Here is a 22,256-nt window from a genome sequence, read left to right as displayed (position 1 = left end):
ATCCATAAATAGTAAGTGGAAAAAGTGTCTCAAAGCATCAATAGGAGGGAGAATGACTTAAATGAAGCCACAGTTTCAAACATAGCTGCTTATCCAAAGAAAACATTAAAGTGTTGACCAGGTTAAAGTTATTTAAAAAAAAACACAATAGCAGAACAAATACATTTGCTACAGACTGACCTTTCAATTTGACATTTTATTCTATTTATTCAACCATTTTTAAGGCCAAACAAGGAAGCATGCATGTAAAAAAAAAAAGAAAAAGAAAAAAAGACAGTAATTTCTATTTAAACTAGTTTCACATGCTGGTCATACGTCTAAGAGATGAAGTAAAATGTAATTTCAATTATGGTCTTATGGTTTTTGGTGTGGGGGTGTGCACTGCCTTTCACCCTGTGGCAGCTATGACAAACTCCAGCCCCCTGCAAGCAGAAACTGAGCAGTTAAGATCAAGTATGCTTATTTTTATTCACTATAACTTCATCCATCATCTATTTAGGTTGAATTAAAATTAAAATTTGTGGAAAAATCATTAAAAGAAACAACTTTTTATTGATCCCTTATGTGTCAGTACAGCTGAGATCCATATTTGTAAAACACCCTAAAACATGCTATGCCAGTGACTGGCCCACCCCCAAGCATCAGAGCAATACAGTGTACACTCTTAAATGTCAAGAGGATGGCTGTAAATTATACACCGGGGACACCAAACAACCTCTGGCTAAGTGGACGGCGCAACACAGAAGAGCCTCGTCCTCTGGCCTTGACTCTTTAGTCCACTTAGACACACGGGCCAATGGTCACGCTTTCAATTACAAGGACGTGCACATCCTGGACAGGGAGGAACGCTGGTATCATCAAGGAGCCAAGGAGGACATTTATGTGAAAAGGGAATGACAATGTTGGAATTGAGGAGGCCTTAGAGAAAATCTTTAACCATCTGATCGCAGTCATTACCCAACTGTCTGTGAAGAGTGCAAGAGGCTACTGATTAACGGTCACGCCAATTTGCATATCAACCATTATGAAACTGATCTCATTGCTCATTGTTATGCAGTGACGCTACTTTCAATCGTTATGCAGCTGGACTGTTTGTAAGGTTAGGGGGAGACTGGGTCACTTGGATGAGTGCTGAAAGTACTGAAATTGTTGCTTCCAGATGAAAAGAATAAACTTTATGGAATTTTATAGCCACTTTCTTTTTTTCTTTTGTTAAAGAAATTTATCTATTACTTTTCTTCATCTTTTGAGAAGATGTTCTTGCAACTTTCCTTACGTTTACATTTTTTTCATCTTTGGTCTGTCTCTGTCTCTTTTTGTCTTGCCCTAAGGTGAAGGGGAAAACCACAGCATTTGTGAGATCAACATTTTTTAAATTTCTATATGTACTTAGCGCACTTCGCTTTGTCACGTAATTTTTCTAAAAATAAGAATATAATAATGCAAACAACAACTGGGTGAAAGAGATATGATAAAAAGGTGCAGATGAGTTTAAGTGAAAGGAGAATGTGTGCAACTGAATTGACTCACTTGTCAAGATGCAGAGCAGGAACAGGTACTCTGTGTATGAGATGATGCCTGGTAATGAGATCAAGACAGAGAGAGTTAAGGAAGAGGTCATATTCAACTCACACACACACACACACATACACACATTCACAATGTTTACAGATGTTCAAAGACTGTGGGCCTCACACAAAGACATACACACTAACACACATAATCCTTCCTTTCATGGAGATAGCATCTTAAAATGTGTCTTCTCAAAGCGGAGCTGCCAGCGGCCATTTGGCCACACACCGATTCTTTTTCTACACCCCAAGTGTCCAGAGTAAAGACACAGGCTAGCGTGTGTCTGTGTGTGTATGTGTCTTGTGTTTGGATAAGCAAGTGAAAAATGTTTCAGGAGGTGATCCTTTCTTGCCTCAGGCACATTCAGGAATCTTTGCAGCTCCATCTACGCTCTCTCTCCCTCTTTTTTCGCTTTCTGTCTGATCGTTCAGATAGTTCAGGGTGGTTCGCTTGAGTGTTACGGGAGACTTCTCCCCCATTTGTGTGTATGTATGCATGAGTGTGTGAGGGTGAACACGACACCAGTTAAAGTCAGTGTGAGCCTTGTGTTTTGCTGATGCTTGACTGCTTTGTGTAGAGGAGCTGGTTTGGAACTGAAGTCTTTTTCCCCCATGTAGCCTGAGCTCTGCATAGACTAGAGCATACAAAATTGAAGCTACTCAGGTTTCTATAATACAGTCTGTTGTGTGTTTACGCTCCCATGCTTTCAGTGATATACCACAGAATAAGAGGGATTAATACTGATCTCAAGGTGATATTTAATCATGATGGAAAGGGCTGTAAACAGGCATTATATGTCCTCTCCAATAGTTTTAACATTAACATATGTTCCATATGTTTGTTGATTTTGCCTTCCTTTTCTTTTAATTGTCAGTGGGTTAAAGATGTTAAGAGTCCATTGTAATCCAATAATAACAAATCTGATGGTTTGAATCAGCCCCAAGAAATTTTATTAACTCAAAAAACCCTGATATTTACCTCCAGAGAAATTTATTTAACTTAATCTATATCAATGCATATGTTAATACTAAAGCACCTTCCTCTATTATGGACATCTGCTATGGACTCACTAGAATAGCATATATTAAGAAGCCCAAGAAGATCTAAATTTTGTGTTTGTTGTGCAGGTCAACTAAAGACAAATATAAGGGTTAGTTAAGTACATGTGAACCATGATGACATTACAGTAGTACTAATAAACCGTTTTAAATGGAAAACATGAATGTGTCACATGAGTATTAACATATTAGGCACAGGTAACAATGTTCCATGTTGCATACAGGCAATGCAAATGACTGCAATGAGTCTTTACTGCTTTTACTATATTTCCAGTTATATTTTCACTGCAGTCTGAAATTATTTTTGATTTAATTATCCAATGTGTGGCATTTCACTTACTTTATCAAAGTCAGAAAGTCAAAAACCAAAAAGGCATTCCCAGTTAACACAAATGCTTTATACTGGTACTATGAAAGGAATATTTACTCAGCTGTTGTGTGTGACAGATGGAAACATGGATTAACATTGTGTTAAATCTGCGATATACATACCCAGCATGTTACTGTATACTTACACAGTCAATTTTTCTAAAGCACAGTAATGCATTACCCATACTGTGGTAGTCATAAATAACTGATAATCAATTAATCAATCATGAATTAATGTAGTGTGTTCTGACATTAACACACAGACACAGTGAACCCCTTTGAGTCTTTGTCTGATTTTCAACTCTATCGAGCTCAGAAATCCAAAGACATTACAACGATTTCAACTTTCAAACGTACTGGGCCACGTACACATCACACCCACAGGAGCTGTTCAGCCACTGAAAAGCCATGTCATGAAGTTCCTGAGAACAGCTTGTGTGCTGATGTTAATGTCACTGGAGTTTTGGAGCTTTACACATTATGTACCTCAGCACTCGGTGACCCCCGCTATATAACTTTATGGGGTCTGCCACTTCATGGCTGAGTTTCTATGGTTACTAAATCCCTCCACTTTGTAGTAAAACCACTTACAGCTGATTGTGAAAATATAGGATTTAAATTTAATGGACTGACTTGTTGCAACAGTGACACGACTGAGTTCAGTGAGCGCTGTAGAAGGACTCATTCTTTTACAAATGCATGCAAGGCCACACATTTTATACACCTGTGGGAATGGGACTGAAAGCACCTGAATTAAAAAAAGTAGTATGAATTTTGTGAAATCTAGGTAACATATGCAGTAGTTTTGTGACCCTTTGAAATCCAGACTGATAGATGTCAATGACTTTGTTTTTCGGCTGTTTCTTAATATCGTGGCACGATGTGTTGCTTTTTGCAACACGTTCTCATCCTGACGCGTAAAATACCAACGACTGTGACAAATTGTCGGTATGGGAATGAGAGCAAGTTGGAATGAATGTATAAATGTGTTTTACGTGTGAAATGAAAATAAACCGAAAAAAGCATTACGTACCCTAAATCTGTTCACTTTCAGATCCTAAATCACTTTGGAAAACACAATGTGATGGCCACAACATAAAGCTATTTTATTGTTGAATTATTAGTCATACTTTGATGTGTTTGTATTGGAATGGATGGCTGGAGCCTTTGCTCTGAGCGTCTCTTACAGCCGCGAGCTTGTATTTACTCAGGTTATCTTTGTCTAACATTTAAATTTGTTTGATGTTCTGACACATGAGAAATATGTAAAAAAAACCAAAAAAAAAAAAACCTTGGAAATCAAGAATGTTTTACTGTATGTGAATGAAAAAATCAGCCCTGTTAAATCTTGATGGTGTGTGTGGTCTCAGTAGTGCTCCACCAGGAATGAATGGTTAAAGTACAATAACCATAGATTACCCTGAGGTTTCTGTTTACAAACTTTCTCTTTTTCCTCTCTTACCATATTCATTTCTCTGTCTACTTTGCCTGTTTGTCTTTTATAGCCCATCTTTTACACTCCATCTGTTTCTTATATTTCTCCCACTCTCCTTTTAAATCTCCTTTTCACTCCCTGATTTGATTTTCCTACTCTATTCTTTTTTTCCCTCCATCTCTCTGATGAAAAAAGGAAGCAGACCACCCTCCTGGCTACTTGTCCCTGTAGACTAAATCAAACACACTCAAACGTTACAAGCTTAAGAATATACCTTTGTTATTATGGTAGAGGAAGAGAGGGGATGCATCACACATGGTTTGCTATATTTAGCATCTCCCAGTGTGTGTATATCTGTGTATCTGTGTAATTATCACTACAGGGAATCAGTCCCAGACTGTGTTATTCCTCTGTTACATACTCCTGAGGCAAATGCTTAATTAGGGTGAGCTTTTCTCTATCTTTTAGTGTTGCATAAATTGTAGAGGAGAGGAGAGGAGAGGAGAGGAGGTTGTTCAGCTGTACGGAGTAACAGCATGGCACAAACTTGGATTAGAGACCCCTACAGTGACACACAACTCACAAGTATGATTTTATCACACACTGAGAGCCAAGCACTGGGAAATGTGCACAAAAGCACAGTTAGGTCATCGCAGTTACTGTATAATAATGTAAGAACCCTGACAGTCATGCAGGTGTATCACCTAAGAAATATAACATGATGCAAGAATACCTCTTAGATTTCTACTACCTCTGTTAGGTATTTGCGGGCTGAATGAAAAGAAAAAAAATACATAATAAAGATAATTAAGTTAATTGCAAGGATGCATAATTATATTAGTGATCCAAGCAAAAACCCCGCCCCTTTGCTCCTGTCCTAAAACACAGACATATATGCTAATTTATCATGTTATTCTCTTTATCTTCATTAATATCTTTTTATGTAGTCATATGGCATAAATGGCTGTTCATAAACACCAGACAAATGAATAATAAATACTTGTATCTATTCTTCTTTGCAGGCGACATGTTTATTGTATAAGACAAAGCAATCAATCCCAGGTACTATTAGTGTCACTGTTTGATGCACACTTATTTACATATATGCATGACAGCTCATTCCAGTAACCCAAAGTGTCACTGCACTAAAATTTTGATTACCAAAATGTATTTCCGAACAATGTACACATACATAATGTGAATGTAATGTCACAATTTGTTTTGACATTAGTTACTACACATAATATATATGACTTATAAGAGGACAAAGTATTATATTTAGCACTCAATTCATTTGTGTTTTAAAAATAATTTCCAAAAGCTAAATAAATGATAATCGTGGTGCTCTAGGCAGTTTATAAAGTTTCATTCAAACTGATTAAGGTGACTGATTAGGAGGAGTTAGGGAACATACAGACATAGAGAATAGACATTATACATATACATGGTCTTAAAATGACAGTCGTGATTTTTACAACATTAAATTCTCTGACAGTGTATCAGCAAACAATTGTTCAGTATTTTAAATAATCTTTAACAACTTGAAAGCTGAAGAAACTTAAATACTTTACCATGTTTACTCATCATATAAACCGAGTCCTATTTGACTGACATTCACTGACCTTGTTATTATCTGACTCTTACACTCCTACTTATGTGCTCTGATAACAATTAAAAGAGAAAACAGTGTCAATGGGTTTTGTGTACAGTGCATGTGTGTTCCTTTTTTTATTTAGTGAAAAGGTATTTTGCTCCTGTTTTGTGTGTATGTGCGTGTGTGTGTGTGTGTGTACGCTCTCTGACCTCGTTCTCTCAGGTTGCGAAATAGTTTGGAGGATCCTCTCCACACGGGAGGAGTGTCTGATAGGATCTTCTCCAGCTCCTTACAGACACATACAAACACACAATAAAAAGGTAAGATAAACTCTAAAAACACAGACCTCTAACTTCAAACTTCAACTTTTACACACACCGATCCAGCGCAAACAGGAAAGGTTAGCATGCCGTGGAAAGAAGGAAAAAAAAAGCTTGGCAGGCCAACTATTTTAGTATTGTTATTAATGTGGTATTTTATATGACTTGTATAGAAAGGAATGTATGTATATATATATTTTTTAATTGACACAAAGACTGCTTTGAAGAAAGAAAAAATAAAGTACCAAAAGTAGCCTGTGGAGGTTTTGACCATTTGTGGTGCTGTGAATTAGGATTTGAGTGGAGTCTGCATTTTTCTTAGATTTCACACTCCAGCAGCACAAGAATTTCCTTATGGATTCTTAAAAAGAAGTTACAACACTTAACAAAAATGTAAAAACCTCCAAAAGTTGATTCTGTTTATCTGGACGTAGTGTTTTCAGTGGGAGAAACGTTTCGTCACTCATCCAAGTTCTTCAGTCTCAGCTGACTGCAGGTTTCCCCAATCCCCAGTTCATTTGCATAATGACCAAAACCATCCCACTGAAGGGAAAATGGGAGGTCAGTTCCTTCATCTTAATTATGCAAATTCTCATGACCATTGATCAACAACCACTGATCGAAGCCCACTGATCAATGGCCACCAGTACCATTCACAGAGAGTTGGGGAATGGCTGCAATCACAGCATTGTAAGATGGTGAAAGATGTACCCTTAGGCCCCCCTCCATTGAAAGAGTGTTCACTGGCCTGTAGGTGTGAATAGACTGCAGAGTCCTGGCCTGACGAGGTAGCTCTTCTGTGTTGTGCCATCCGCTTTGCCAGAAGTTGTTTGGTTTCCCCGATGTATAAATCCTGGCAATCGTCCTGGCACTTAACAGCGTACACTATGTTACTGTGTTTGTGTCGGGGCACCCGATCCTTGGGGTGGACCAATTTTTGGCGCAGTGTGTTTTGGGGTTCAAAAGTCACAGAAACACAGTGTTTAGAAAAAAAAAAACAGAATCAACTTTTGGAGATTTACTTACCTGGATGATTGAGCATTCATCTAAAGAATGTAAAAATTACTTGTGTCTAAAATCACTGTTTAAATGTTCAAATCCTTTTCAAAATCTATTTTATGGTCTGATTTTACGTTAAACAAAAGATTAAACAAGTTATGCTTCAGAATGTAGCCATCTTGTTATTAATAAGATACTGTATTACGGGCATGTGTAGCATCCTCAGGTTCCCTTTCAGATTTGATGGATGTTATCAAATTTAAAAAATTAGGATCACAATAATGCAACCCTTCAACACAAGACTTTTAAAAAGTGGCTGATTTTATATACAGTTTATATGAATAAAACTTAATGTAAACTGTGTCACAAACTGGCTCAAAGAAGGTGAGAAAAAGGGATTTCACACAAGAAGCTCACGTAGATATAAAATAATTTATTATACATAACCTAACCGAGACACAAAGATTGCTAATAAGTTGATGTCAGGTGGAGTGGAAGAGAGAGACTGAGTGGTTCACCTGGGCCGGCTTTTATAGCCCGCAAGACACAGGAGACCTGCATTAAGTGACCATTGTCCAGTGCCAGCCAAACAGCAAGCCATAGCTTTCATGAGTGTGGGAGGGTGTGCAACATGAAAACTGCACAGGGTACTGAGATTATAACCAGGTGAGTACTGATGTGGCGATATCCTGTATTTTCACATTCAATGGTATGATCTACAGTTTAAATAAAGCTAAAGATCCTGTTTGTGCTGTATGAAATTTTCAGAGCCTCAGTATTTTGCATACAGTATTTCTTTAATGCACTTACATTTTTACATTTGGATTTTAAATTAGTAAACCTGATTATTGCTGAACTTAGAGATAATCTGCAATACATACGTATGAGGAATCATGACATTTGTATGCAGAAACTCATGACAAATACTAGGAAAATAGGTTTTAAACTTTGCAGTGTATACTGATTTAGATGTAACATGCAACAGATGTCTGTCTGCAATATAGAGGAGCACGAAAAACAGTTAGAGTGTGTTTCCCACCTGTTTTGTCAGGGACCTCCAGGGCCTCTTGCCTGCCAGGGAAACGAGACAAAAGAGAAGAGAAGAAGAAGGGAAAGAGGAGAAGAGAGTTTGGGTGGGCTCAGTCAGATAGCATCTGTGTGATCTAGAAATGGGTCTTAATGTGCCAGGTACAGTCACAACACACACACACACAGGCACACTCATTTTATATACACTGTCATCATCACAGGCCCATTTGTACCATCTCAAGTGCCCTGTGCTTGTCTTTGTAGTATGTGGAATGTCCCTGTAAAAGCACATACTACTTTTGTTCTGTTTTATACAACAAAGTTCATCTAATTCAACTTCAAAGGGGCCATTCGAGGATGTCAGCTGCCGAGAGGGCATGTGCGGCTGTATCGTATGTCAGCGAGCCAAGGCTAGATGTAAACACACACATACAGGTGCACAGTTTGCACGCAACGCAATTATATATCCATTAAATAAATAAATAGCAGCTTTTTGTTTGTGATAACTTCCACATGTGAAGAGATACTTAAAGCAGTGGTCGCACAGGAAAATTTTAAGATGATTCTCCAGATTAGATATTTGCAGGGTAAGAGAAAGGGTACATGAGAGCAAATGGAATGTGTGTGTCTGACTAACATTAACCACAGACTAAACAATAGCTTTAAAGCCACCTGCTTTGAAGAAGCCAGCCAGGGCTAATCTGTTACAAATGACAGTGGGCCAACAGAAATTACAAAGATGTGTTTTAAAACCATATTTTTAAAGTTTTTTAAGAGATGGCAAAAAATTGTATACCTGGCACTGAAATACATATGTAATATTTAAAATCAACCACCAAACAGGGATCAGTAAACATGAGGTATTCACTGTCAATTAAATTATAAAAACAAAGGGTTCAAGTATCCAATCAAATCTTGCTTAAATTTAAATGTAATTTATATCTTAAATTCTTGAAGTATAAATTAGCTTTTCCCCGTCCTACACTATAGACTTCCTATCATTTTATGTTTCTCCATGAATCCCAGGAACCTCTGAGGTTGCTATTTTACCTTATCAAACACTATGTGTACTTAAGAGCCATTTGAAGAAACGATTTGTAGGCAAGGCAAGGCAAGGCAAGTTTATTTGTATAGCACAATTCAACAACAAGGTGATTCAAAGTGCTTTACAGAGACATTAGAAACAAGAACAAATAAAAAGCATGATTTAAAATTGATTAAAACAAGCAAATAAACTAACTAACTAATTAACAAACAAACAAACAAACAACAGTATATAAAATCAAAACAGATAAAATCAGAACAGTAGATAAAATCAGTAGTTAAATGTAAGTTTTGAAATTTAAGCTTAAAGTGTGGATTTGGTGCTTTATTCAAATGCAGCTGAGAACAGGTGAGTCTTCAACCTGGATTTAAATAAACTGAGTGTTTCAGCTGATCTGAGGCTTTCTGGGAGTTTGTTCCAGATATAAGGAGCATAAAAGCTGAATGCAGCTTCTCCGTGTCTGGTTCTGACTCTGGGAACTGATAAAAGACCGGATCCAGATGACCTGAGGGATCTGGATGGTTCATACTGGGTCAGGAGGTCATTGATGTATTTTGGTCCTAAACCATTCAGAGCTTTATAGGCCAGCATCAGAACTTTAAAGTCTATCCTCTGACGGACAGGCAGCCAGTGTAAGGACCTCAGAGCTGGACTGATGTGGTCCACTTTTTTGGTCTTAGTGAGGACTCGAGCAGCAGAGTTCTGAATGAGCTGTAGTTGTCTGACTGATTTTTTAGGTAGACCTGTAAAGATGCTGTTACAGTAATCAAGCCTACTGTAAGGCAGTCATTTGTCTTACTTTTCATATTTACAATTTCTCATTGAAAAGAGAGAGGCGCTGCCATCTAGGCTTGTGTAGAGTAGCTGCATAAGACTTTAGACCCAGCTGGCATGTTCATTCATTAAAAATGAATGATTCATTTAATCGACTTGTACTTCTAGCACCGATTAGCAAGAGCAGCAACATTTAAGTCAATTAATCATGTGCATAACTAAATTAAAATGTTTCAAAATATGACAGAAAGCCTCTTTAGATGTCAGTGTTAGCTATTACAAAAAGGTGGAACGCTGCTTTTAAATAGCAGACCTACTGATTGGTGGATAACTTTCTGTGAACATTCAAACTCAGCTGTTCAATCTAACCTTTAACTGACAAGTCTTTAAGTCTGTCTGTTATAGATTTTCTTTAAAACATTTAATTATCCTTGCAGCTGAATTGCAAAGCACTTCGAGTTGTATTTATATAAATAAAAGTTTTTAATGGCAAAAGAAGCATAGAAGTTTACAGTGGTGACTGATTTTAGCATTTTTTCTGCACATTTTCCATCTTTATTTTTAGCACTCTGACAGAACTAATTTATTTGTGGACAACCAGCTAGCCCTGCCCCCTTCCTGTGTTTTCCCTACGGGAAGACTCACTGGCCAGCTTGTTTGCTCAGTCTCGGCCGTGGTTGGACAGATTCCAACTCCACCATTTTGGACTGCATGAGTAGACCTTGTTTTGCACCAGAGATCTGGAAGCCACCCTAACCTGAACCAGGTGGACAAATGGTTCATGTGCCACTATGCAGAGTTCACTGAGACTGCAGAGCAGAACTAGGTCTACCAGCTACAGTCCAAGACCATGGAGTTAATAATATTCAATAATAGGATATAGGAGAGACTGTGAAGATACAGCTGATGATATTGTTTGGTTATGTGTTTCATAGAAATAGCCAGCAGCACGATGGTTTAGTGGTGACCACTGCTGCCTCAGGACAATTTAGGTTCATGCTTAACACCCCTGTAAAAGATATTCTCAAGACATTCAGTTCTTGGTTAAATAAACTTCCCTCCTCCTTGGATCTTGGTTGAGGAGGGGAGAAATTTACAAACTGCATTTTCTGGTAGTTCCCCTGTGAAAGCAATCCTTTGCAGTGCTGAGATATATACACGTCCCATCAAAAGCAGAATATAAATTTGTGTTAAATGATTGATTTAAATGAAGCAGTCAAGTACTCTGGGTACATGTCATATATGCAGATTAAGCAGATAAAATAAGCCCCAAATATTTTTGTCTTAAGGAGACACAATTTTGAGAACAACAGAAAACAAGCTATTTTTTCATACGTACTTCTCGGTTCACTCATGGTAACCGACTCGATGAAGTTTTGTGGGGTCATGTACAGCTGTCCTTCATACTCCACTGAGCTGAACAAGCGGAAACGATGTTCATGGGAAGACATGTACACATCTCCATCCTCAAAGTCAAATGGACGTGCCTGCAGAGAAAACCCATAATAAAGAAAAGAAAAACAACAAAACAAAGTATATGCATTCCACTTATACTGTTAAATAACTATCCTAATTCTCATATTAAGTGATTAAAATCAGGGATAAGCAATTAATGTTCCACTTGTGTCACAGTGGACATAATGTGAATGCGACCTGTGACAGATTTCTGTGCACACAAAGCAATTTCTATAATGAGGAAACTCATCTATTCTTGGCATCAACTCTCTCCATTTAGCTCCCTGTGGTTATAAATAGAGCGAGCGCCGCTGGCACAGTGCAGTAATGGGAAAATGGGCACACATGCACAAAAATACTTTGTCACTACTTTCTACTTGATTAGCATCTGTCTCTCACTCTCTCTCTCGCTCTCTGCAAGCAGCCAGTGCTTCAACTTGATTAGCTGCAGAGTAGGAGAGCTTCTACACCAACCGACTATACTGCGTGAAACTGTATAATTAACAGAGAGGCTTCCATATTTAAACCTGTTTAGCTGCAGGCCCCAGCACACAGTGGTTTCGGTTCCGCTCAGCTAACATGCTAATGAGCATACAGATTCATTCATAAAGCTTTGATGATGCCTGCACCAAGGGGGGCTTTTGAAAGCGTGAATTGGAGATCAGTGCTTGGCTTCATGGGAATGCACCCCACTCAAAAGTAAGAGCATAGGCACCCATGGCTTTAACTCTCACTAATGAATGAAGTTTAGAAAGTTTTGCAAAGGCAGCTAGGTTCACATGCCATGCTGCACAACATGAAAAAGAAATGTAAGAAAAACCAATTAAATTACAGAGATTAGAAAGTAGATTCAGTGTGGCTCACTGCTTTGTGTCTTGACTACAACTAAAACTTTCTGTTGTCTTTTCACAACTGCTCAGCAGATGCTCCAGGTGTTTTCCCCTCGGGCAACGTTGTGTGTTCCCTTCGCAGCTGCAGCTCTGTAACCCTTCTGCTCAGTTTCACGCTTAAAACTGTCACTGTCTGCTAAACTTTTGGATGAATAATGATGATATTTTATCCAAAAATCCCAGTATCAATTCTGCTTATAGGTGTGATTCTTCATCAGTTGACTTATTGATCCATAAACATTTTTTTGAACGAAAAAAGTGGCTTTTGCAGGTCAACAACTATTTTGTTCTCTCTGAGTCTAAACACAGTGAAGCAACAATACAAATGAAAGCATAGGACTGTTTGCACATGTGGAAAAGCACCACTACCATTATTATTTTAATGTCACTATTCTGCACCATTCTGTCATTTACAGTACCATTTAGGGTACATAAACCCTTTTATATATAAGGTGTATTACCACTCCAGGTTGCTGGGCTCCCTCCCATGTGTGGTTAACTATTAGTGTGTGCTGCTCTGCTTTGGTGCCTGAACCTGTTCTTTGTCGTCCAATTGCCATCTGTGATTGGTCCATCCCAGTCTCCAGCTACAACCACAACACGGCTGATTATGGCAACTGTTTCACAAGTCAAAGCTTGTAATTTGTAGCAGCTGTGATTTCAAGTGAGCAGCCTGACCTGTGCCTCTTTCTGGTTTGTTCTTAAATTTCAGGTTACTTCTTGTCTTTGACCTTTGTAAAAGATAGACTGTATCTCAACAGGCTTTGTGTACCCTTGGATGGTTATTAGAGCTGGGCGATATGAGATTTTTTCATATCACGATATGTTTTTTTCATTTCAGGCGATAACGATATCTATCACGATATAAGCCAAATAACTATATTTGTAAGATTTAAATGTGCCGTTGCTCACAAGTAAAATGTGAAATAATCAGCAGCTTGTTTTTATTTAAATATTTATTTCCCATAATAAGTTCAACAGGGTAGATGTACTTAAGGAACATGAGACTTTTTCAGATAAATAAAGGCAAATATTGCAAACTACACAAAAGGCAGCTGCTAAAGCGTTTAAGTTTCAAAATAGAACAAACGAAACAGACTAAATTGTCAATTCCACTTAGAAACAAAATATTAATTCTAAAAATAAATCTTAGTTTGTTTTACAGAAGAACAGACAAAACTGACTAACTTTTGTCAATATCAAATAAACTGAGAACTAAAAGGAAATTCTCAATCTCTCCTTGTTGTATAGCTGAGCTTTTCAAACAGTTTTAACAGTTACTTTAGTCTGACAAAAGCCGAATGACGAATTAGCGCTTCCAGTCAGAGACTGAGGCTACGTCCACACGTACACGGGTATTTTTGAAAACGGAGATTTTCCGTTTTCGTTTTAAAAAAATAATCCCGTCCACACATAAAGGCAGAAATGAAGAAAAACGCTGCTAGGAACATGCCAAAGCAGCAGGTGGAGCTAGATTCCTAACCGTGCAGAAATGTTGGCTAATCAGAAGTCTAGAAGCCTCGGTGGGAAAAAGTAAACAAAGCTGGGGCATAGAAGCAGAACAGAGTCGTGTGTGTGGACGGACAGTAACTGTGTGTATATGTAAGCATTTAAACACTGCAGAGAGTAGAATTAACAGTATTGTAGAAATTCATTTCACCGAAACAATAACGTGGCGCGCAGTGTGACGCATGCACCAGTTTATTGTATTTCCAGACTTGCTTTCGGCACAATTTACAGTGCATGCTACTCTGTTTTTTGTCAGACTTGAAATAGCCGAAATACCTTCACACTACGGAACTTCTATGGCTCTTCCGTTCGACAATCTCTCCGGCATTGGAACCATCATCTGTTTTCTCTTCGGTCACGCTCGGTTGATTTTTCTAGTCGGCACACTCATTTCCTCCATTACGCGCTGGCTCCATTACCCGCTGGCTGCTTCCCAAACAAACACACGTGCGGCTTGGCACTTGTGCTGTACGTAACAAGTCACGCGACGTGACGCTGCGGCTGTGATTGGTTCGGCTCTGCGCTACTTAGTTTGGATTGGCTGACCTTTTTTTTTTTTTTTTATTTTTTTTTTTTTATTTTAAGAGGACAAGAGCGGCGAGGTCTATCGCGATAGCTTAATTTCTCTATCGAGTAAAAGTTATATCGCGATACATATCGTTATCGTTCTATCGCCCAGCTCTAATGGTTATGTACTTGCTTGTAATTTTGGGGTCTATATTTGTTTGTTTTTCTCCATCTGAGACACCTTCAAGGCACTTACAGCCAGGCAGGAAACAGTGTAACACATTACACTGGTAGGAGCTTCTTTTGTCAGATACAATGTAATAGGTGTGCAGCTTCCTTTTCTAGTTTATATTTTTGATAGGACGGTTTTAATTTCTTTCTTATGACCTAGAAAACTCAGGCTTAGCATTTAAACTTTTGCTAGAAGTCATTTTTTATATTAATTGGTCATTTTAAATAGACATTGGTTTTGTAAAGGGGTAATCCACCAGTTTTACACGTATTAACTTTGTCTGCAGGTATACTTCTTCATATGTTAAAAAATACTATCTCAAACATTCTTTGATAAACCCTCTGTGCCACCAGTGAACTCACCCTTACACTTCTGAACCCTTTAAGAGCCAAATGATCGTGTGAACATATATCCCATACCCATTCAGCACAAGTCTCAACTGCCCCATATTTTTCTCTGCCTCTGTGGCTTTCTTTTACCAGAATAGCTGCAGTGAGGTTCAGTCACTACAGATGAGTCATCCAACTTTTTGAGGCAAATTATTCAGATTCCATTTCCTTCCCCAGTAAAGTAAAATTTATGTCTGCATCTTCTAAAATGCCCCCCTTCCCCACCCCACACCCACACCCCCAACTCTCAAAACACTAAAAAAACTGCGTTTTCGTCTGAAAATGCTCCACATCCACACTAGCGTTTTCAGCTGTTTTCACAGAGTTGTGCGTCCACATTGAAACGGCCGAAAACACTTACGTTCCAGTACTGAGCGTGTGTGAAGCGCAAGAAGATTCGGCCTGCCTCATTTCTGTCAGCCGTTTATTTACTTTGAATCGTTGAAACGTGGCGGCAAAAGGTTGAGGAAAAGCAACGAGTTTTTTAAATGGACTCACAATGAGGTGACGTTGTTGCTGCGAGTAACACAAAAGTGCAAAGTTGCAAAAGCGAGTAAGAATTAAATAATTTGAAGAAAAGCTATCTGGAGCATGTACAAACTGATATTAATCTTTAATAGGGCTGTCAAAATTGAGAGCAAACAAAACAACTGCTGTATAATGCCCTCCGCTATCATTGTTTAATTGGTCACATGATGCATCACATGACTAAAATGTGTCACCCTTCTAGAAAGTCTCCGTTTTCCCTGTCCACACTGCGACGCAAACGCATCGTCTTCAAATGTATTCGTTTTCGAGAGCGTTTTCAAATTGCTGCGTTTTTCCTTGGGGAAAACGCCATCTCAGGCTACGTCCACACGTACCCGGGTATTTTTGAACACGCAGATTTTTCTATGCGTTTGCACCTTTCGTCCACACGTAAACTGCGTTTTCGGTCACTGAAAACGAAGATTTCTAAAAATGCCTGCCAGGGTGGATATTTTCGAAAACTCAGTTTTTGCATTTACTGTGGACGAGAAAAACTGAGAAAACGCAGCGTCAAAGGTGTGCGCCTTTTTGATGTCACACTGTGCGCCACGTTATTGTTTCGGTGCAATGAATTTCTACAATACTGTTACTGTTAATTGTACTGTCTGCAGTGTTTAAATTATTACACATACACACACAGTTACTGTTCTTCCACACATACGACTTGGTTCTGCTTCTACGCCCCAGCTTTGTTTACTATTTCCTACCGAGGCTTCTAGACTTCTGATTGGCCAACATTTCTACACGGTTAGGAATATATCGCCACCTGTTGCTTTGGCATGTTCCTAGCAGCGTTTTCCTTCATTTCTGCGTTTATGTGTGGACGGGATTATTTTTTAACGGAAAATCTCCGTTTTCAAAAATACCCGTGTACGTGTGGACGTAGCCTCAGTGTCAAAACGGAGAGAAAATGATGCGTTTGAAAACGCATTGGTGTGGACGTAGCCTAAAGAAGCAACATTGCTGGCTGAGAAGACATAATTTTACATTTGCAATCTGGATAGATATGCAAATGGTGCCACTGAGCTACTGTCCACTTCAATGAGCTACTAAATGCAGTTTGTATCTATAGCCAATTATGTGCAAAAGTCTTAAGCCACCCTCCATTTCTTTATATTTTGCTTCCAAGGAGCCAGGCTTTCCTTTATCTTTTTCAAAAGTTGTGAGCAGTTCTTCTCCAGATTTTCTGAAGGTCTTTCAATGCCTTTCTTTGCTTTTTCACTCTGCTTTTAAATTAATTTTCAGTCCAGGCCTTCTACCTGACCATTTTCAATTTTTTTTTTGTTGCATTAGAAGAGCACCTAACTTAAGGGATGAACCAGTATCGTGTTTGCACACAACAGACAACTTAGCAAAGAACCAATTTGTAGGAAAATTAAATAGTTGCAATGATTCATTGAAACATGCTAACATGGAAGCGTGGGATATAAGGCAAAAACAGAGTTTGTACATTCTCATAAGCTGGAAAGGCAATACTATCTTAGGCAAGCTTTCTGAGGGACATTTGAAAGCTTTTTTGGATATTGGTGGCTCCACTACATTAATAATATTCAGGTCTGGACTCTGGGGAGGCCAATCCATGACTGATAGTGTTTTACTGTGTGTTTTTCTATCAAGGTATGCTTCACTGGATTCACAGTGCATTTGTGATCATTGTCATGATGAATAAATGAAGCCATTGCCATTCAAATGCTTTCCAGATGATTTTAATACCTCACCCTTTTCTCCTTGTTTCTCTTCCTTAAGAATGGCTTCTTGACAGCCACCCTTCCATTAAGACCTTTTCTAATGGGGCTTTGGCAAGCAGTAGACAGATTATCGAGATACTAGATGCATCTCTCAGGTCTTGCGTCGGGTCTTTGGAAATGTTTTAATGTATGATTTTTTAATAAATATCAGATATTGTTCAACTTTTGTTGATAGTTTTTTTAGGCCTGCCATTTTAGGCCTGCTAAGGATGCACTGCATAAATAGTGAGATATGCTTAGTTTTCTGCTAACAGGTCTTTGAGAATCACCTTTTGGTGTAAAAGTATAATTTTATGCCTGTTATACTTTGTTATCGTTGGTGCTTTTTAATATTTTCAATTAAAGGAATTGCAACAAGCTATGTGTTTTTACGGCAGGTTCCTAGTGACAATAAGACTAAAAATACAATTTAAAATAGGTCTATGCTAATTTGCCTGTTATGTGTGGACACAACACTAGTACACCCCTTGATTTAGGTCCTCTTTTTATGCTTGAAATAATTATATCCTAATTCTGAAAATGATCAAGTAGAAGGCCTGGACTGAAAATGAGTGAAAAAGTAGCCAATGTCCAAAGAAAAACTTTGAAAGACCTTCAGAAAGCCTTAGAAAGTATTTTTTCATGCTCAGTATTGCTTTTTGACTAGGGCTGCTCAATTAATCGAATTTTAATCACAATTACGATCTGGGCTTTCAACGATCATTAAAAATGACTGAGCCGATTATTAGCCCCTCCCTCGTGCTTTACTCTCGCGCTGCTCCGTGTGGCAAATCGAGCGCACCTCTCTGCATTTTGAACACGCATCACAACAATTAAGAGGACCCGAGGGAAGCTCGGAAAGCTAAGCAGAAGTTATTTGGAGAGGAGAGTGACTGCCGTTGGTTGAAAAGAGAGGTAAAAAAAAAACTTCAGTGGTGTGGAAACATTATGGGTTCGCGGAGTCAGACGTGGATCAAGTAGACATAGTGTGTAAACTTTGCTACGGTGTCATAGCTGCACCACAGAGCAACACTGCAAAGTTCACTAAGCATAGATGTTTACATTTTTCATTTATTTTTTATATTGCAAACATTTGCACTGTTATCAGTATTTGCACACTATTTTACATTATTTTTTAAAGTCATTATTCAATACATTGTTATTGTTAACCCTTTAAATCCCCGTAGAACCGGAACCGCGTAAGCTAGCGCAATAATTTGTTTTGCATATGAAACCGGAGGAGTTGTACTTACATCTTATGCCATCAGCTTGTCCTCGGTCACGGTTTCCTTCCACATAAAGCTTTGCAAAAATTGCATAAAAAGCGCTTGCAGGAACAAAAACATAATATTCCAGAAACACGCTTTGCCGATCCGATCAGCTGTTCGTAACACTTCCCACAATGAAAAAGATGTCAACGCAAACTATCGCATGTCCGCCATTTCCTGTCCGAAACCGGAAGTGACGTCATTTTGGCGGAAAATGTAGTTTTTTACTTGTAGGCCTTAAAAGCCTATACTGGTGTTTTTATAAGTCATGTTTGACTCTATACTTTTCTGAATAGTTGCTGGGATGCTTAGAACTCGAATTGCACTGCTGGAAATAGTTTGTTTTGATGCACATGCTGTTTTCTTTGCAAATTTGCATCATAGGATTGTTTTTTGTTTTTCCTGCAGTATATAAAAATTGCTGTATCTCCAAAATAAAACTATGAAGACACTCAAAATAAATTTCCTGTGGTGGGAAACTATTTTTTGCAACTTTTTTGTATTTAAAGTTTTGAGGGATAAGCCTCTTAAATTTCCCCAAGTAGAAATATATGTAAAAAAAAACAAAAACGATTTTCAATTTTTTTGTTGTTTATTGCACTTTTTTGAAATTAATGTAATTACTATGGACTTAATGCATACATATTACTAAAATATGGGCTATAACAGTTGCATTGATGTATAGCAACTTGAAATGCTCCCAAAAATGGCACTACAGCATGTAAAAAATAATAATATAAGCTCTGGCGGACTTGTTTCTATGGTAGGTCTTAAAGGGTTAAATAAATATCGTCAAATAATCGAGATCTCAATTTCAGTGAAAATAATCGTGATTATCATTTTTGCCATAATCGAGCAGCCCTATTTTTGACTTCTGAAGCATGGCTAAAAGTCTTGATCATTAACTATGCAACAATTGCTAAACAAATGTAGATGATTTTGCCTGGCTAAAAATGGACTTTAAACAAAACTGTTCAACAAATCTTAAGGCAGGGAGTCTCTGTTATCTTACTTAACAGACATCCAAGGATATCATTTCAGCCCATTTGGAAAAAAAATTTTTTATGTTCAGATAAACGAAATCCTGATTAGAAAAAATTCTCAAAACATTACTCTTATTAAAATCACCACCACAAAGTGTCATTTGAAGCATTGCATTCAATCCACACTGTAGTGTGCATGTATGGCTGTGTAATGGTGTATCTGTGCTGTTCTACCCTCACATTATAAAATTTGAGAAAAAGGAGAAACAAACGCCTTTAGTTGAAACACTAGCAGAATATTAGCTATTTTATGGGGTGGCTGTAGCTCAGGTGGCAGAGCAGCCATTAATCAGAAGGTCGGTGGTTTGATCCCCGGCTGCCTCCTGGCTGCATGCCAAATATATTAGTATAGTACTAACCCCATGTTTGCCTACTGGTGGTGGTCAGAGGGCCCGGTGGAGCCAGTGTCCGGCAGCCTCGCCTCTGTCAGTGCACCCCAGGGCAGCTGTGGCTACAATGTAGCTTGCCATCGCCAGTGTGTGAATGTGTGTGTGAATGGGTGGATGACTGAATGTAGCGCTTTGGGGTCCTTAGGGACTAGAAAAGCGCTATACAAATGCAGGCCATTTTACCATTTATTAGCATAATGAAAAAGCTAATGAAAAATACAACACAACATATTTCTTTCATTATACTGTGGATATGCTGGATATTGTTTCCAAATAGACACATAGACACACTATCACATTTGCTGAAGTTTGCATTTCTGCAATGTGTAGTTACATTTCTGGGAAGGTGCATATACATTATGGTTTATAGATTTAGATTAGATTTAATGTAGTACTGTAATGAAGGAGGCAGAGGTTTGTTAACATTGTCTCACTAGCAAGAAAATCCTAGGTTCAAACCCAGCCTATGGGCCTTTCTGTGTGGAGTTTGCAAGTCTAAAGTCATGCTTAGGATTAACTGGTTATTCTAAACTGACCACCTGAATGCGGCTGTCTGGCTCTCTGTGTTCGCCCTGCAAAAACAGCCTATCCAAGGTGTACCCCACCTCTCAATATGTGACAACTGGGATATGCTCCAGCCCCCCCACGTACCTGAACTGGTCAATCAAAAGAAAATGGATAAATGAGTGGATGGAAGGACTGTAATTAAGCATGGCAAGGAAATCCATTTAAAACAACTACATGTTTTAATAATGTGTTGATATCTTGGCCAGCTTATATACAACAAATTGTATATTGCCTTATCTATATTGTGGGTCATCCTAGCATAACTGATGCTTTAAGTATACATGAGTCACTTCAAGTTGTACTTCCTACACCTTTGTTTCAGATAGAAATTACTGATATCATATGGCTCATAGTTATTAATACTAATATCACAAATGAGTTATTATAGTGCTTTACATTTGAGTGAATCAACAATTATACTCAATACTATAATATATATTTTTTTTGTAATGTGCTATGATTTACAGAGATAACTTTAACTTTTAGAACTTTGAATTATAGTATGGTGGGGTTTTTAAAATTGTTTTATTGTATCAAACCTTTAATGTATGACTTTATTATTTTCATGGAAATCTCTGAGAACTTCTGTCTGCCTGACCTGCACAAAGCTGTCTGATTGACATCTCGAGCCTGCTGTCATTTCAGCACCAGCTCGAGCGGAGAGCGCCCTTCTTGCGCCCTTCACATCGCCCAACAGCCAAGCAGTGAGCAAACTGTTTCCACTGAGCGTCCTAGGAATGAGTGACACACTTTATCCACCCCAGAAAAAAAATTCTATAAAAAACAAGCTCACCATGGCTACAGAAAGAGAAGTGGGCCTGTCTGACTGGGCCTGTGTGTCTAATCTTAGCGGAAGGAAACGAGGAAATACCCAGCGCTCTTTGCCTTCTCTCCCTCTTCTCTCGACTATGTCCTTCCACAGTCTTGAGCACTGAGCCCCGTGTGTCAGCAGTTACACATTTTCGACCAACAATCAACCACCTCGTTGTGTGTCGCGGCAGCTTCGGTTTTGTCGTTATCTGCAGCAGCTCAGTTTGTGCCACCTACCTTCTCTTTGGCTTCAACAGTCGGGATGGACGGGAGCAAACCGTTGATGCTGTGCCTCCTTATCCTCTTCCTGCCTCCGCCGCTTATTAAACCGTTGTAGAAGTAAAGTACGGCGCCACCCGTTGCAACGCAAACCCCGGCTGCCAGACACCTCCAGGTCCTTCTTCCATTGGCCGTCTGCCCACCGACCAGCTCGTTTCTTGTCGCCGACCAGAGGTTGAGCTTGCCGGCCAGTGCTGCCACTCTGCGGAAAGCAGCCATTGCTGCCGTGGTATTAGCTTCTGCTTGGCTGCTGTGATTGTAACTTTGAGGGCAGCTCAAAAGTATCGCGTTTCCCTGATTTCATCGCGAGATTTACGGCCTTTCTGTTCTTGGCATGACAGAGAACAAAGTCCCGCACAGCGCGGAGGATTTGATGCTTCGCTGAGTGATTAATTTTAACCAAGGTCAATTATAAACACAGAGAGATAAACTATTATGAAGCTAAACTCAAGCTTATCTAGTTCGCAT

The 22,256-nt window shown here is 38.7% G+C and overlaps 1 protein-coding gene across 3 annotated transcripts in view; it reads right to left on the bottom strand.

Moving 5' to 3' along the window:
- The window catches only part of micu3a (mitochondrial calcium uptake 3a), a 41,713-nt gene extending 19,703 nt beyond the window's left edge, over positions 1-22,010 (bottom strand). For 2 of the 3 annotated variants that reach the window (XM_085356169.1, XM_085356168.1), the window contains exons 1-5: positions 21,747-22,007; positions 11,535-11,682; positions 8,387-8,418; positions 6,238-6,316; positions 1,531-1,578 (exon numbers count right to left, since the gene is read on the bottom strand). In XM_085356169.1, coding sequence (XP_085212295.1) covers positions 1,531-1,578; positions 6,238-6,316; positions 8,387-8,418; positions 11,535-11,682; positions 21,747-22,007 — 568 coding nt within the window. Of the gene's footprint in view, positions 1-1,530; positions 1,579-6,237; positions 6,317-8,386; positions 8,419-11,534; positions 11,683-21,746 lie in introns of all 3 variants that reach the window. The other variant, XM_085356170.1, reaches the window with a different exon arrangement.
- Positions 22,011-22,256: the final 246 nt, after the last annotated feature.

The sequence above is a fragment of the Diplotaxodon limnothrissa genome, linkage group LG6 (genome assembly GCF_057381915.1).
Source record: "Diplotaxodon limnothrissa isolate DT_005_m linkage group LG6, D_limnothrissa_male_GT1.1, whole genome shotgun sequence".
Classification (NCBI taxonomy): domain Eukaryota; kingdom Metazoa; phylum Chordata; class Actinopteri; order Cichliformes; family Cichlidae; genus Diplotaxodon; species Diplotaxodon limnothrissa.
This window is presented reverse-complemented; position numbering and strand designations above follow the sequence as displayed.